Genomic DNA, 15762 nt, shown 5'->3' on the forward strand with positions numbered 1-15762 from the left:
CGCGGGTCGGACAAAAAAACCTCCCCAGGGGCACCATGAGTATCCCTGTTCAACTCCATGTCTCTGAATTTCTTAGACTCTTTAGCCAATCAGTCGCAGAGAGAGTCATTACATCATCTCATCCCAAGCAAACCTAGGCAAATACCTCGCGGCAAGCGAAGTTTCAACGCCCCTCTCATCGCAAAGATGCTCCTCATCGAAACCCCTGCTAGTGACCGTGGCCATTCGAATTTGCCGCGTTTGGAAAGTCGGGCTACCCAGAACGAGGCCTGACTGGTCCATTGTTGGGGTACACTGTCAACCCTTGATCCTCCGTAATCTGCTTTTAGTGTTCCCCCCCGGTGCATGGCCAACGAGAGATGCCTGATAGCCGGCTATTGCACTTCTCAAAACCTTGGCCGCGATGGTAGTCGTAGTCGTAGTGTAGCGGCAGAGGCAGTCGGTGCGCCGTGCCGCTTGCTGTTGGTCTCATCCATCATCTCTCCCATTCTCTTCATCGATCCCCAGGGCCTGTCCTTGACTCTCTTTCCCTACCAAACTACCCGAACATCGGTATTGGCGCGAGGACCTGGAGTCCCCCATCCCTTGTCGATAGCAAGATCGCCCTTAATAACCCGTATACTACTACTACCACTCTCATCCCTCATTTCGCGCTGCTCCTTTCTCTTTACGCTTTGTCGTGTGTTTTGCTCTGCATTCCCACGTTCTTTACCATTCCTTTCGGCCGACCAACGTACATTCCTTCTTTCAATTGTCTATACACATTCCTCCCATTTTCTGGGACTCGATTTTTCTGACTTTCTTTGGATATCGCTCTTATCCGATCGTTCTTTGCACTCTTTGAACTGACAACCCTTGCGCATCGATAAGCTGTGATTTCAACTCGGACAACTTGTCTACCGACTGTATCGATTCCCATCGGACCGTTTCGACTGTGTCGCAAAGCGGAAACTTTGGTACCTGGTACACCGCGACTGACGTGCTGCGAGGAATTCTTTTTGGTGGTTGGACACGTGCTGAATCAAACGACTGAAAGACTCTTCTCTGGAATCCTTGGTTTAGGAGCAGTTTCGCGAGGTTGGGAACATAGCAGGAGAGATAAAGTCTTTCACAAGTTTGTGCATCACCTTCGACCCGTTTTCTCTTTTGGGGAGGTTTGACGACAACGACGATACTTTGGTAAGCCTATTTCGTATTTCGCAGTTTGACAGTTTCGTTTGGCATCATGTACGGCCCTTCCGAGAAAACATACCCAGCAGCGCATACAGATCTGGCCTACCTCGACCTGTAGGGAACCCGCATACGCAACGGATCACAATGAAGCGATTGGCTCTTCGGCGCAGCTGCTACTTGACGAGGGAAATTGGCCGATTACACCAAGTGCCTTTTGCGTCATTCTGTGAAGTTGCAGATGTACGAGGAAAAATCCCCGTTAGTGACGGGCCTTGCAGTTGAGGCTACATCTGGTCTGCTTCTTGCCAACTGCTTATTCGACTGGTGATGGTGTCGCGCCTTCCTCCTGAGCCGCAGACTTTTGGACCGCCTTCCCTTTTCTTATTGCAGGCTCTCACCGCATTCTGCCATGCCTCTCCTCTCTATCATATCTGATTCCGCTCTCTCATCTCTCACTCTTCACTCCTCTCATTCTCGCCAATTCACTCTTTTCAATTCTTGTCTTTCATTACAATCGACTGCGGCCCAAAAACCGCTAACGCTCTGTTTAGATAGCCTCGTTGCGTCGTCCACTCCTTACCAACTCTTGATATCAGTCTTGCCTGGAGCAACACCTTGAGATTGGATAATCATCTATCACAATGCTCAAGTCTGTAGTCGCCGTCACCGCGGGGCTGGTCGCCGTTGCCGACGCCTTCTGGCGTATGGAGTGCCAGGGACGTGTTGGTCTCGCACGAATGGACCCGGTCGTTTACCCGGGTGTTGATTCGCCTCACATGCACGCTATTCACGGATCGTCAGGTGAGTATCGGTTTCTTTCAGGGCTATTGGATCTGTTATGTCTCTAAGGGGAGGGATTGCTGTGAGATATGTCACTATCTCCTTCGATCAATGGTCCTCGGCTTAAACAGTCTCCAACTCCTGGCCCCGATTCAGATTCATCTATAAGATGTTGCCACTGACATGCTCTCCAAGGCTTTTCCGAAACCTCTGGTACCCCCGAACTCCTCAATGGCAACTGTACATCATGCCGTGTGACACAAGATAAATCTGCCTACTGGCACCCAGCCTTGTACTTCCAAGATGCCAAGACTAAGCAATTTGAGCTGGTCCCCCAAGTTGGTGGTATGCTTGCGTAAGTGGCCTCATTGCATATTCGAAAAAACCGCCATCTTCCAGACAGCCCAGCTAATACGAGGTACTAGATACTATCTTCTCTATGGAGACAACATCAAGGCTTTCCCTACCAATTTCCGCATGGTCGCTGGCGACACTAGCCGCCGCACCTACTCTGCTGGTGACCCAACTCAGCCAGATCCCGCAAAATCTCTCTGGGCTTCTCTGGGTCAAACTACCCAGGAGATCTTGGCTCAGCGTGCCATTGGCTTCAACTGCCTCAACTATGCCAAGGCTCCTGAGGGCACCCTGTATCGCCACTTCATGCCCGATAAGGCGTACCTCGATGCCAACTGCGCAGATGGTATCCGTTTTGAGATCATGTTCCCATCTTGCTGGAAGGGAGGTGACGCAACTGACAGTGCCAACCACAAGGACCACGTTGCTTTCCCTGACCTTGTCATGACCGGTAACTGCCCTGAAGGCTACCCTGAGCGTCTTCCTAGCATGCTGTTTGAGATTATCTGGAACACCAATGCCTACGCTGGTCGTGATGGCCAATTCGTCATGTCCAACGGAGATGTGACTGGTAAGTTTAACATGCGAATCATTTAAGAAATGACAATATCTGATATGCTGCTAGGTTACGGACTCCACGGTGACTTCATCATGGGCTGGGAGGAAGACTTCTTGCAGCAGGCCGTTAACACGTGCACAAACCCCTCTGGTCTTATTCAGGATTGCCCCCTTTTCAACATCGTTGACCAAAGTGTAGCTGAACAGTGCACCCTGGAGGACATGCCCGCGAACCTGCGTAGAGAGGCTGGCAACGGTCCTTTCAACCAGCTCCCTGGAGGCGATGTAGTTGGTGGAACTGGCCCTGCCTCCAGCAGCCACGGCGGTCACAGCAAGCCCAGTGCTACTCCCACCAAGGGCGGTGCTGCTCCTACCTTGCCCTACCAGCCTGGTGTGACCGCGCCTGTGAAGGGCTCTCCTCTCCCCGGCCAGGTCTTCAAGGAGGCGGCCACTGATAGCTCATATGGCTTCCAGATTGCTGCTGTTGAGTCTGGCAACCCATCAGCCACAGGTGCTCCAGCTGCCGAGGGTGCTGTCATCAGCACTCAGTACATCACTGTTGGCCACGTTGTCAGCGAAATCCTTTGGAAGCAGGCCTACGTTACCGTTACTGAGGAGCCCCAGCCCTCGACCACTGTGACTGTTACTGCGACTGGTGCTCGTCCTGCCAAGCACCGACGTAGTGCTCATGGTCACGGCCACGGCCACAACCACGTCTACGGCCAGGGACAGCTCTAAATCTGTGAGAGAAGATAGACTAGGCTGATGCCCTCCTTTTTCGTCATTTTTGAAAGATTTTCTTGTGAATCTGGACAGGATCCAGATAGTTAGGAGCTTAGTGTGGCATGATTGAATCAACATTTGGCTGCTGGCTTTGTTCATAGGGTAAAAAACGATGTTTATCCAGTCTTTGGCATCAAAAGATTTAACGAGAGCTGCGCAGGCAGATGTATTACGTGACAATCAATTAAGTGAGATTTAATTTTATTTATTCAATTTATGTGAGGCCTTGATTTTCTCTTCTTTTTTCTTAGGCCTTGATACTCCCACACTGCGTGTGACTGGCACGATATAATAGAGAATAAAGAGGCAACTCTCCCTTGTAAGATAAAGAGAATAGCACAATCGGCATGACTATGGATAATGGCAGAGCCGTTTTATTTATCATATTTTTGGCATTACCAGGTGTTTATTTATATACGGAACACTGCATACTTGACATGTTGTCGAGTCTCAAATTCCCAGTTTTCCAGAGGAGGGTCAGGCGTATGGTGGTCTGAGTGGAATGGATCGGGCCAGGCAACGCATTCCTGAGATGCAGCAACAATCAAACTTCAAGCAATGGCCCTCTGCATTGCATTGCATTACAAACTATGTTATTCCTCAGAAACAACGACAAAAGGCGGAGGGCCCGAAACGCAATTGCTCCTGTTCTTTTGAATCCTTCTGCTTCTTGGCTCTTACACGCGTGCGCTTCTGGTCGGTATCCCAGTTCGCCTACGACGCTGCCGTGTGATGAACGAGGTGGAAGTCGTCGAATGACACTAACTGAGCAGCAAACATGAGCTACGCGACGCGCCTGGTCCGGCGGGATCCCGAGCATGTTGATCATCCCATAGGATTGGGATGGCTGCTTGCCATTGCTCTTTGCGGTGGCATTCTGCTTTTCACAACGGTTGGCTTGCTTCTCGTCTGGTGGGTGAAGAAGAGTCGTGGTCCTGGACCGCAGATGGTTTATTCATTCGCGGCTCAAAACTATGGGTTACCACCGTCGTCATCGCGATTGACCAAGCGACGGCTTCTGGGGTCTGAATCATTCTGCAAGCTATCCAGTCGAATTTCCAGCCGCTTTTCATTCGTTGGGCCACATGATGAACCGCCTCCATTACCAACACATGAGAGTCTTCCGCTGCCTGAGAGGCGAAGGACCGTTTCGAGGGGCAGGAAGAGATCGAGGAGTTGGGTGGACGAGGACGATATGCACGGACCCAGGATGGCGAGAAACAAGAGGAACGCGCGAGACTCCTGGTTTGGGGGAGATGGCCGATTTACCATGGCACCAACACTTCCCAACGTTGATGTGGTTCCGGAGGAAGTGGAAATGCAAGCTGAAGTGCCTCTGCATCATCCTCAGCCGAGATGGCTGCCACGCAGCCAGACGGAGCCGAGAATGGCTCCAATGTCAAACACATCAATGCATCATAATGGCGTACCAACAGGAGCTGGACCACCGAGAATATCTGTTCCTCAGCCAGCTCACGTACGGCCTTCAGTAACGGACTCGGATCTCAAGGGTATCTTGCGATCAACTGAGCGGAGACTCTCTGAGAAGAAATCACAGTCTCCTATTAAGGGATCCAGATCATCTGGTGTAAATGGATCACCCACAAAGACGATTCACAGCCATAACAGCCAACGCACCACAGCATCTGGGAGATCGAGCGGTAGCCTTCGCGTGTCGGGAAGTCCGCCTAAGAGAGGCCCATCTCAGAAAATAAGCGGCAATAACTCTACGAGCAGTGTTGGCAGTGCTGCGAATAGTCTGATTGCGGCAGCGACCCAAGAACTCAAACTTCCAGGGGGTTGTTCAAGCCCCAGCAAGGTCAGAGGCGCTCGACGAGAGCAGCAGCAGCAGCAGCAGGACCGGCGGATAGAGCCGACTGGAAGCTCTGACAGAACTCGAAACACAACTGATCAGTCACAAAGTCTGCAAAGGCACAGCCCTCCACGAAACAGCCAACAGAGACAGAACACTCATATAGCGATGATGATGGTTCCTCAGATGCAGACCGCCCAAATGCAATTCCCCCATCTGCAATATCCGCAATTGCCTCCCCCGCAAGTACAGCATCACTCGATGCCACCACCACAGCAACGCCCCTCACAGAGAAGCCCCGAGCGTCGAATGTCCTTTGACAGCGACAAATCGAGTTCGCTTTCCACCCTTTATAGCACAAACGAGCCGGAAGAAGAGAGACCCAGGCAAAGACAGGTGGATGACCCCTTTGTGGAAAAGGGGGGACCAAGGAGGTGGCCAAGCTGGCAGGCACGGCAGCGCCCTGCAAATGTCGAGTTACAGAGGCGGGTAAAGACGCTCAGCTCACCTTTATTGACAAGATTCATGGCGGGCGAGCCTTCCTGCCCGCCGCCATTGAGGCCTCTCTCAGCGATGTCACCGCCCGATATAGGATACGGGGGCTTGATGTCTCCCCTGCTGCTCGAACCGCAATCGGCAGAATATGAGACAAATGCCGGTGCCAACGGATCTGATTTTTCACAGATTCCGTATCTTCCTCAGGCTCCATCGGAAATCAGCTTCGTCTCGATGTCAGTTGATTCTGATGTGACCGAGGTTCCTGCAAATGAGACAGCCAGAGTCGACTGGATTGACAGCAGTGACTCGGCATCATCCAGTCCCACGACACCAACGGGAAGATCAAAGTTCTCTGAAATGTCGTCGTCCTCATCACCCTATGACGAGCGAGAGATTATGTCCCTCTTGATGGCCACGGCACCGTCTCAGCGATCCCTGCCGCTGCCTCCGCCTAGCATCACAGGCCCAGATGGCAGCATCGTCACGATCCTCTCGCCAGCGCCACGAGGCGGCTTGATGCGACAAGCTTCCACTGCGAGCTCTACTTACACTTTGGAGTCTTTCATTGCCGATCACCAGGCGGGTGCGTTAACGTCCTCGCCTTCTCATCGATCCATCCACGGCCCTCGACTGAGCAGCACCATCGCTGAGCTTCGTCGCATGAACAGCGTATTGAGTACATACAGCGTGGCGTCTTTGGCTTCAGCAATTGGTGAAGAGGGAGATTCACCTACTCTACCAGCCTCGCTCAGCAGCAGCGGCAGCGGTGCGTTGGCGAAATCGCGGTCCATCCGCTTCAGCACCGCAAACATTGGCAGCAAACACTATCTCAACGTCGGAAACACAAAGTCCATGGTCACCTCCCGATACAGCACACGAGGAGCACGGCACCGCCGCTCAGAAACTTGCCATTACGGCAAAGATTTCCAAGGGCTGGGGCTGCGGTTGTCCTGCATCTTGGACGAAGCGCTTGATAGCGAGCCGCAGATGCAGATGCAGCGGCAGACGCAGAGCCTCAACCTCAGTTATAATAAGCCTAGTGTCGAAATCATTGAAGGCATCTCGCCGAAGATGCTGAAACAGAAAATCAGCCCTGTCGAGGAGCTTATTGAGGCGGACCCGCAACTGGATCTGCGTCGAACGAGTATAGAGAGCTTGGGGCTCTATGACAAGGACGGGTTTTTGCTCAGCTCGCCGGAAAGAGACGCAAAGAAGAAACGCCTAAGAGCGTAAACAAGTGATGTTGAAGATTGTAATATTTGGCTTTTCTTTACCTCTGTTCGGAAGACACGATGGTGAGGGATACTAATGTAATTGTGCGCAACAAATTTTTTTTGGTTCTATGTTGAATAATAAGAGACAAGTCAACGGGAGTTTTGGGTAGATATAATATGTATATTAGTTGGTAGCGGCCTATGGCACCTTTAAATCTAATCTTTAGTTTTCCTTTGTCATAAAATCAACAATTTGATGTGTGATACTCACTAGCTTTTAATCCTCCATGTATTGAGAAAAAGAAACTGAATAGGGGACCTATACAACCCCTTGTTTCTGACCTAAACGCCATACCATCTTTCTCCAGTATCCAGTCTACTTGCAATAATTGCAACCTACGCGTTGTCTCCATTGTCTACTCTTGGCCGCTTGCTCTCCGGATCCTCAGCTGAATCGTGTCCGTTGACATCATCTTCCTTCTCGAGCTCGTCTCGCGGGCGGGTTCTACCAGCTCCTTCTCCGAGCTCCTCAGGCTCTTCTTCCTCCTCCTGCTCCCCACCTATCCAGTTGCCATCGGCATCAAAGTACTCGTGGACATTATCCGCTGTGATCCAACCGCCGCTACCAGGCATAGGAGGTGGCAGCCCACCATCTGTGACGCCGCGTAAGACGCCAGTGAACCCTTCAATGGCTTCGTGACCAGCGTTCCCCTCAAAGACAATACGGTCATATTCATTGTCATCGTCTTCCTCATTTTCGGGGTCGGGATGTAAATCGGAGCAATTGGCCATGGCGTCGTACAGCTGTTGCGCTGAATTGGCTTCTGAGGAGGTTGGTGGGATGATGGTAAGCTCGACAGTCTGGAAGTCGGTGTCGTCGCTGCCGCCGTCGGCGAGGTCCAGCTGCATCCAGACAGCCTGCGAGCTATCGACCGTCTTGAGAGCGTGAATAGAGATGGAAGGGTAGGGGATCGAGACACCGGCTTCGGCTTGGTGGCTGAAGATGATGAAGTTTCTAGCTGCAGGTCAATAACCACACGAAACACTCGGACAAACAAGGATGAAGCACGCACTCTGAAGTCGCAAAAACATCGACAGTCTGCTCCGCTAGCTCCTCGGCAGCTTCTCCATCATTTGAGTCGTTTGGTGCCGCAGCAGTAGCAGTATCCTGGGGAAAGACGGCCAGGCTGCCGCATTGTGACCGTGGGATTGTCGCCTTTGCGCCAGCGAGATGGTAGTGTAGAATTGGCTTTCCGTCGGTGAAGGATTCCGGCGTCTGTGACTGATACTCTGCCAGGGGCGTGTAGTCTGCCTCTGCGGGCGGCGATCGAATTGTTGTCGGCAGCATGATTGACTTGTGGTTGTTAGCTTTTGAGCTGAGCTTGGGATGTGCAAGGCGGAAAAAGAGTCGAGATCGTGGGGTAGCTGCATCTTGCTGCCTTATCGATACCGCCTCTAGCCTGGGAAGCCTGGTATAGCGACGTGGGGCCAGTGATGACACGCCCGCTCGGCGCTGCAGCGAGACCGCCGACTTTAGACTCTGGACCTGCAATGCTTTCCTTCCAGCTGAGATACCCAACCCGCCATACCAATCATCAACACCAAGAACCTTGGAGTCTTCTGAATTATTTGCCCTGCCCTTTGACCTTCCAGGAAAAACTTTGATCCTCTGCAGTCTCGCTATTACCACTAGCATTATAAGAACCTTCGCCCCCACTCAGCTTTCGAGGCGGCATCTCGCCTTGGCTACGTCCGCTTCCTTCTTCCTCGCAACGGAATATGCACAGCAACCGTGAGTCAGTCCAGTGCTGCCTAATTCACCGCAATACAGACGCTGATATAAGAGCCATAGGGGCACATCACCTGCTTGAACAGGTCCCTCTAACCGTATCGCCCTTCGTCTCTCTTCCGACTGCCACTACACTCTCCTACAACTACAAGACGATGCCTTCCAACATCCCCCCCTCACCATTGGGCATCCCTAATGCGTCAGACGACCCTTCTTCACAGCCAAAGCCAAAATACGTGGTCTCAAATTCCGGCCATGCCGCCCATCCCGACGACATCATTGCCTCTTGCCGGGCGCTGCAGGCACACATTTCGAAAATGCAGGAGGACGCGGACAGGGACCTGAGGGAGTTGGAGGAGCGTATAAGAGAGAGAGAGCTTGCCGAGAAGAGACGGCTGGCACCGGGATGGCTGGATAGCGATGCTCGCCTGCTAGAGCCCGAAAGAACCGGACCAGCTCCTCATTTGGAGCCGAGTCCGCCGACTTCCCTGGGACAAAGCGATCAAGGCGGTAGTGGGGATATCTCCAGCGATGAAGGCGCTCAGCTGGATCGAGCCTTTGGTGATATGGCGTTGAGATAGATGGGGCTTGTTTTTTACGGCTGGCGAATTTTTTCTTTGCTCTCCTTTGTTTGGAGTTTTGTAATGGCTACTCACGATACATGGACAATAACTGGATATCTTTTCAATGTTTGCTAATGAGGTTTATATATTACATTTTCGCATCCATACCACTTTGCTCATACAATGGCGAGAATGAAACTCTCGTTAAATCGAGCAGTCTGGAGAAGCATTAGTAATCTCTACGGTGTTTCCCTACTGGGATCATCGAACGTGGAAATAATGCTATCTTCCTTACTGGCGAGGGGCATTCGATTGCGTCCTTGGACTATTGACAAGAGTATACAACTACATCACTAAGAATATCCATCTACCAGATCTATACCCATCTACTAGATCTCATATGATCGCTACCAAATAGGTCATTGTACGGAGTAAAGCTATGGAGTGGTACGATGCGCTATGCAAGCCAACTTGAGTCGCTCAGGCCTCCCAAAATACCAGAAGTCTATCGAAGTAACTCGCGATAAGAAGGAAATTACGCCGAAAAGACGTACTCTTGCGTATATACTTTCGCAGCCTCGTTGGTGGCTGGTCGATATGACCCCTGGGTTGGACTGGACCCAGAGTATAGAAGGAGGGGGGACAATAAAAAGAATTACTCACATGATACAAATACATCCTTTACACTTTGAATTTGATGGAGTACTACTTAATAGCTCTATCAAGTCACATTGAAAGCATATTCTGGTATATTTACCTAGGAACACGCCCAAAGCTGCGTTGTTGAGCCAGGGAATATCTGCCAACCGTCTAGATGCTTGGGAGGGCTTCTGTCTCGTCGGTGTCTCCTAATCTCGAGAAATTGTGTCTTCGAGATGGGAACCAGTGATTTGGGATCCCATCTATTGATACATATGGCGGTATGTTCCTCTACTAGTCCTTAGAAAAAGCGCACCTGCGAAGAGAGTTTGTGTACCTTAGTCTAGATAAGATTCGGGACGGCGAGGCAAACCAGTTATGGAGACGAGAGTTGGGGCTTAGAAATAGAGTTGAAATATAAAGTACCGAGCCTTATCTACAACTACATCAAGTCATCGTTGTAAGAAGAAAGGTGCGATGCATTAATGCAGTTGCCTGAGTCCGATGACTATAAGGGAGGAGGACATCCCCTCTTCCTCTCGAGGAGGTGTTTCCTGATGACACCCAATTCCGGTTAATCTCTCTATCTATCTACCAAGTATCCAAAAACAATTCAAAGACAATAACACAGACGTTATAATAATCAACATGTCTCGTTTCATCTTGCTGTCAATAGCCATATTAGCCTTCATTGGTATGGCATCCGCAGAAATGGCACTGAGTGGCGCGGCATCCTTTGGATGGCCACCACCAAGAGTCTGGGAAGATGCCTATGAGGATAAAGCTCCTTGTGGATCTCTCGAGGATCCAGAGAGTAGAGTAAACTTTACCAATTGTACGTTCCTTTGACTCCATGATATAATGAGAGAAATTTCACAGTTACAATGTGTCCTGACCCATGATAGATCAAGGGCATGTGCTTGTTTTCACGTCAGCCAAGGCTTGGAATCTTAAGCTCGGTGTTTCATACACTTCAGGTATGTAAATGCTTCCAAATACCATATATCTTTTTCTTTGATTAACGTCAAATGATTAATAGATCCCAACACGTTGGCTGACTTCCAACCTATTATGAAATACGTATGGATCGACGAGGTCGACGCCGGCGTCACCTGCATCAACCTCCCTAACGCTCCATTGTACGTCAAACCCGGCCATCCTGCCACGCTGCAGCTCTCATACAGGACCAGCCCTGGCTCGTCTTCCGGTAACATGACCCTCTACACATGTGCCGACATCAACTACGTTAGACCGGAGGACGTCCCCTATAAGATCCCCTGTTTCAATACAACACAACCAAAGGATCACTTCGTGACTCTTCCGCCCGGACCCAAGTTCCCTCCCCTGAAATTCCCTCTCAAAGAGTTCCCGCTAGCGGCAAACGAAAGCATCACGCCGGACACGACGAGTCATGGAATTCCCAAGTGGGCGATTCCTCTGGCTGGCGTCGCATCAGCTTTCCTTGCGACTCTTTTTTTGTTCTTGGTGTTTAAGTGCGTGATTATACCACGACGACACCGGCAATTGATGGAGAGAATAAAACGGCGAACAAATTATAGGATCTAATAAGAAGACCGGCAAATTGAGATATTCGTTCCGAATATCGAAGCATCTAAGAAGAGTGAAGCCGCAAGGATTGCAATTAAGTAGCATAAGAGTAGGAGTTCAAGGAAGCAATGGTTTGCAAGAGTCGGAACACCTCACGGTGAATAATATTGGAAAACGGGCTTAATGAGGTAAAGATATAGCTACAACATTGACATTATGTATTCAAATTCCATCGGCTCGTGAGAGAAGTGAATGTAAATCCCGTATCAACCCTATAGAGCAAAGGAGCAAAAATCAAGTTGGTATCTCACAATGGCACACGCAGCTCTGTACAAATTCAACGCCCAAAGACACCAGCCGACCAACCGACAACCTGAGCCACTCACACTCTTGAGATTTTAACCAGAACCCCCCTCCTTTTTTTCCCATTCTCCTTCATGCTCTCATATTAACATACGTCTAATGAAACAAAAGAAAACTTATCACCCGTTTTAGATTTCTCGTTGTGCCGCATCAAGAGGGGGACGACAAGATGGCAACCAAGGAGATGCTCACAGATAACAAATACTTAGGAATACAACTGCGAGAGTGTATCGTCTTATGACCCCTTGGTGAGCAATGGATTCAGAATCTCCAATGCTCGTATCGACTGCACTCTTGATAAGATGACAGTGCCGGCACGAGAAGTGGAGAGATAGGACAGCTCTGAACTCTCAGCCATGTCTGTGCCCTTGACCAGTCGCCCTGCAACGCCGCAAACAATACCAGTGGACTCGGATGATAGGCCGCCTAGATCGAGGAAGATGGGGATCAAGACGCCCTCGGTATCACCCACTAATGAGTCATCAAAATTCGGCAGCAGGGCTTTGTCAAGCAGTAGAGACGGGGGATCATCTTGGGCAAGGGTGAGAGACAAGAATCTAGGCTGCGAGACGAGCGCAGATACGATGCACGTATAGAGTTTTGTGTCAACATGGCTTATCCAAGAGCGACGGTAGTCTGTCGAGCTCTTTCGGCTCATGGACGGCCGATGGCCGTAAGCGTTGGTGAGGGGCGATATTTCGCGGCCGGAGCACTGGACGAGCTCCAGGTCCGGCTCAACGCGGGCTTTTACATCGTGCTTCAAGAGGAGCTTAAAGGTCCGTGCTTGAAGCTCGTCATCGTTGGAAGGGGGTGGGGTGCTGGGTGGTTTCTGAGACAGGTCGGTGTCTGAGCTGTTGGGGGCGTACATGGACGGGTTGACAAAGTTGGACTGGTTCTCTGAGAGCTCGAATCCCTTTGCTAACAGGGCCTGCACGACCTTTTGCTTCTCCTTGGTGGGGACAAGGATGAAGTCGGAATAATACGTGGTGATGAAGAAGATGGGAATGCCCGCGAAGGCCAGCGGTGAGCTGAGCTCCATGACACGGCCGCCGGGATCCAAGCCAGCACTTGTTACGGCGAGGATCATGTATGTGTCTTTGTAGAGTTTGACGGTGTTTTTTAGGGGTTTCGGCAGAGCGTTGAGGGCAGGCTCAAAGACGTTCTTGGCCCATGAGCTGTGACAGACGACGGAGCACTCGATTGGAGTGATGCTAATGTTGAGGAAGCCATGTTGGTAGTCTGTAGTAAGGCCTTCGAGCTCGTATTCTCTCGAATCGCGAGTGAAGTTGAGGCTCTGGGTTTGTGGTAGGAGAATGCGCAGGAGAGGTTGCAGGAGAGTTGGGTAGAGGTCGAGGGGGATGTGGATGAGGGTATAAGTGCCTTCCTACAAAGCAAAGCATGGTTAGTATCAATTGGGCCTTGTAATTGAAATATGGAAAGAATAACAGTCGCAAATGTCGTGGGAAGCAAGAAAAAAGAAGAAGATGCAGTCAAAGGGATGTTGTGCAAGAGGGGGTCAGCATGACAATCTAGCGCCGACTTACAAGGAATGAGACTTGAGCGTTCATTGTGATTTTGAGCTCCTCCGCCAGCAACGAAAAAGTAGACAGTCACCGATGTACAGTAGAAGAATAGGACCCCAAGAGAAGCTATACGAAGAAATATAGCTGTCGTGTGTCTCGTAGGCGCTGCAATTATCGAGATGGCGCAATAACTGTCGTTATCGACGTTCGGCTCTCCAGTTCCGATATGGCAGCAAGTCACAGCCGACGTAATCCTGGGACAAGACAGCAGGGGGGGTTCCCTGCTGGTGCAAGTCCCAGAGAGCGAACGAGATGCGGTTGCGCAAGAGCACAAGATGTTTGGCAGTACCGAGAACAAGACAGAGAGAGGAGAAGATCAAGTAGCCGAGGGTAAGAAAAAAAAAAAGACAAAAAGAACTGAAGATAAAGTCTGTCGCGATAAAGGAAATAAGTCGAGGCGAGTCAGTCAGTCGGAGCGCCGTAAATCGGGGGAGAGGGCGCTGATAAGTGATAAGGCAGGTTTACGTTTGGCGGAGGGACAATGGAGCTTGCACTGATAACGCTGGGCCAGTCTTACTGAGTGGGTAATGTTACGATAGGAAGACGAGACAAGACGTCGGTCAAAAGAAAAAACGAGGGACCTGCTGCGTCTATATATATGAAAACGTGCCTAAGTGAACTTAGAGCCGTAGGGATTGGGTGGTAAAATAGCAACCGACGGTGTGCGAAGGCGTGGGCTGCGGCAAGGTCCCCCGTTCCGAGCGATTGGAAGCATTCGATGGATTGGAATCGAGAACGTCGGGGTATTAATTGCAATGGCGTAATTAGCAGATACAGTGCAGTGCTCGGCCCTTTGTGGGCTTAAAAGGCGCTGCCAGTTTAGTGCAGGTACTCAGTGCTAAAGCGGTACAGGACCTTGGCATTCAGTAACAGGAATAAAGTATCCATCGACGGGGAATCATCATAATCATGCCACAAAGCACAACAGATGGATGGCAACGCAATTGTCCAGACACCAGAGCAGCGACTCTGACTAACTGACTGACTGCTAGACACATTCGACCATCATTGATCCACGGGGGTTAGACGCCACGAGCAGGGAACAGGCAAGGTCCCCCCACACACAAAATAGGGAGGACCCTGGAACGCCTTAATCGCGACAGCCCATTCGAGCATTCGTGCAGGGAGCGGAGCGGGGAGCCGTTGGAAGCCCGGCAAGGTGCTTGACAAAAACCTGGGGTTTCCCGAGGCTCTGGCGATGCCGTTACATGAGCTGTACTACGGCGGCTGCTTGCCTGACGCTGCGGTTGGGCTGTACTACCCAGGTAAATGGAATGACATCCATGGATCCATGGGAGTGGACGAAGCACCAACTTGGCAAACCACCTACTGCAACCTCTTCCAGTACTGGCAAGCTCTGTATGTACAATGCGCTGGCACTCGTCCTCTCCAACCTCTCTCTGTCTCTGTCTCTCTCGCTTCTCCTCTTTCTTTGCCTCTAACCTGCAAGCGGAAGAACGGGTCAAGCCCCAATCCCAGTGCGGAGGTATTTTGGCACCAAGCAGCGGCCGCAAAGGAACCCCCCAAGTCAAGTTCAAGAAGGGACAAGTTTTGGCAAAAGCAGGGAGAGGCGAAGGCGTCTAGCTGCGTGACAGGGCCCGTTTGTCAGTCGCTGCCATGACGCAGGTGACGGCCGCCGTGATTGGAGTATGGTGATGTGATGGCTATGCGGATGATGGGTGGCACGGTTCAGGTCCAAGGAAGCGGCTTCATCAGCTCGATGCTAACTGGCGGCCAAGATTTCCGCCAACGCAGCATAAACAAGACACAAGAACACTCTTAGCCTACGCCGTTCGAGGCCATCGTGACCACGGGTCGGCGTTTCAGCCTTTCCCACGATCCATGTTTGCCTCGTTCGCCCAATCACCGGCGGCGAGGTTGTAGTCGCTGCTAACTGCCAATGTACAATTGTTGATCCTGCTGCCTCCGCGTTAAGGCTGACGAGTTGGTGTGGTGATATATATTCATCAAGCCATCTCCCAGCTCCGCCAGCCAGGCTCGCGGCTTTCATTCGACCATGGCCACTTTCTAGACGGTCCACGGGGCGCGCCACCAGCGTCACCTCGGGGCTGAAGCAAGCAAGCTTTTTCCATCAAAAGGACCA

The 15762-nt window shown here is 51.0% G+C and overlaps 6 protein-coding genes across 6 annotated transcripts; 4 read left to right on the top strand and 2 right to left on the bottom strand.

The window, feature by feature from the left end:
• Positions 1–1814: 1814 nt before the first annotated feature.
• T069G_00481 (uncharacterized protein) lies at positions 1815–3603 on the top strand (the record flags this gene model as incomplete). Its single annotated transcript, XM_056167691.1, has 4 exons — positions 1815–1974; positions 2149–2308; positions 2379–2878; positions 2933–3603. The coding sequence occupies 4 exons, from the start codon at positions 1815–1817 to the stop codon at positions 3601–3603; spliced, it is 1491 nt and encodes a 496-aa protein (XP_056033007.1).
• Positions 3604–4426: 823 nt separating this feature from the next.
• T069G_00482 (uncharacterized protein) lies at positions 4427–7192 on the top strand (the record flags this gene model as incomplete). Its single annotated transcript, XM_056167692.1, has 1 exon — positions 4427–7192. One exon carries the CDS (start codon positions 4427–4429, stop codon positions 7190–7192), a length of 2766 nt encoding a protein of 921 aa, XP_056033008.1.
• A 377-nt stretch (positions 7193–7569) lies between these two features.
• On the bottom strand, positions 7570–8521 carry T069G_00483 (regulator of volume decrease after cellular swelling domain-containing protein; the record flags this gene model as incomplete). Its single annotated transcript, XM_056167693.1, has 2 exons — positions 7570–8188; positions 8247–8521. 2 exons carry the CDS (start codon positions 8519–8521, stop codon positions 7570–7572), a joined length of 894 nt encoding a protein of 297 aa, XP_056033009.1.
• A 431-nt stretch (positions 8522–8952) lies between these two features.
• On the top strand, positions 8953–9543 carry T069G_00484 (uncharacterized protein; the record flags this gene model as incomplete). The annotated part of the gene is made up of 2 exons (XM_056167694.1): positions 8953–8965; positions 9026–9543. The coding sequence occupies 2 exons, from the start codon at positions 8953–8955 to the stop codon at positions 9541–9543; spliced, it is 531 nt and encodes a 176-aa protein (XP_056033010.1).
• A 1332-nt stretch (positions 9544–10875) lies between these two features.
• T069G_00485 (uncharacterized protein) lies at positions 10876–11730 on the top strand (the record flags this gene model as incomplete). Its single annotated transcript, XM_056167695.1, has 4 exons — positions 10876–10999; positions 11070–11141; positions 11204–11657; positions 11724–11730. The coding sequence occupies 4 exons, from the start codon at positions 10876–10878 to the stop codon at positions 11728–11730; spliced, it is 657 nt and encodes a 218-aa protein (XP_056033011.1).
• Positions 11731–12310: 580 nt separating this feature from the next.
• Positions 12311–13643, bottom strand: T069G_00486 (ACT domain-containing protein; the record flags this gene model as incomplete). Its single annotated transcript, XM_056167696.1, has 3 exons — positions 12311–12637; positions 12686–13459; positions 13620–13643. The coding sequence occupies 3 exons, from the start codon at positions 13641–13643 to the stop codon at positions 12311–12313; spliced, it is 1125 nt and encodes a 374-aa protein (XP_056033012.1).
• Positions 13644–15762: the final 2119 nt, after the last annotated feature.

Source organism: Trichoderma breve, chromosome 1 (genome assembly GCF_028502605.1).
Source record: "Trichoderma breve strain T069 chromosome 1, whole genome shotgun sequence".
Classification (NCBI taxonomy): domain Eukaryota; kingdom Fungi; phylum Ascomycota; class Sordariomycetes; order Hypocreales; family Hypocreaceae; genus Trichoderma; species Trichoderma breve.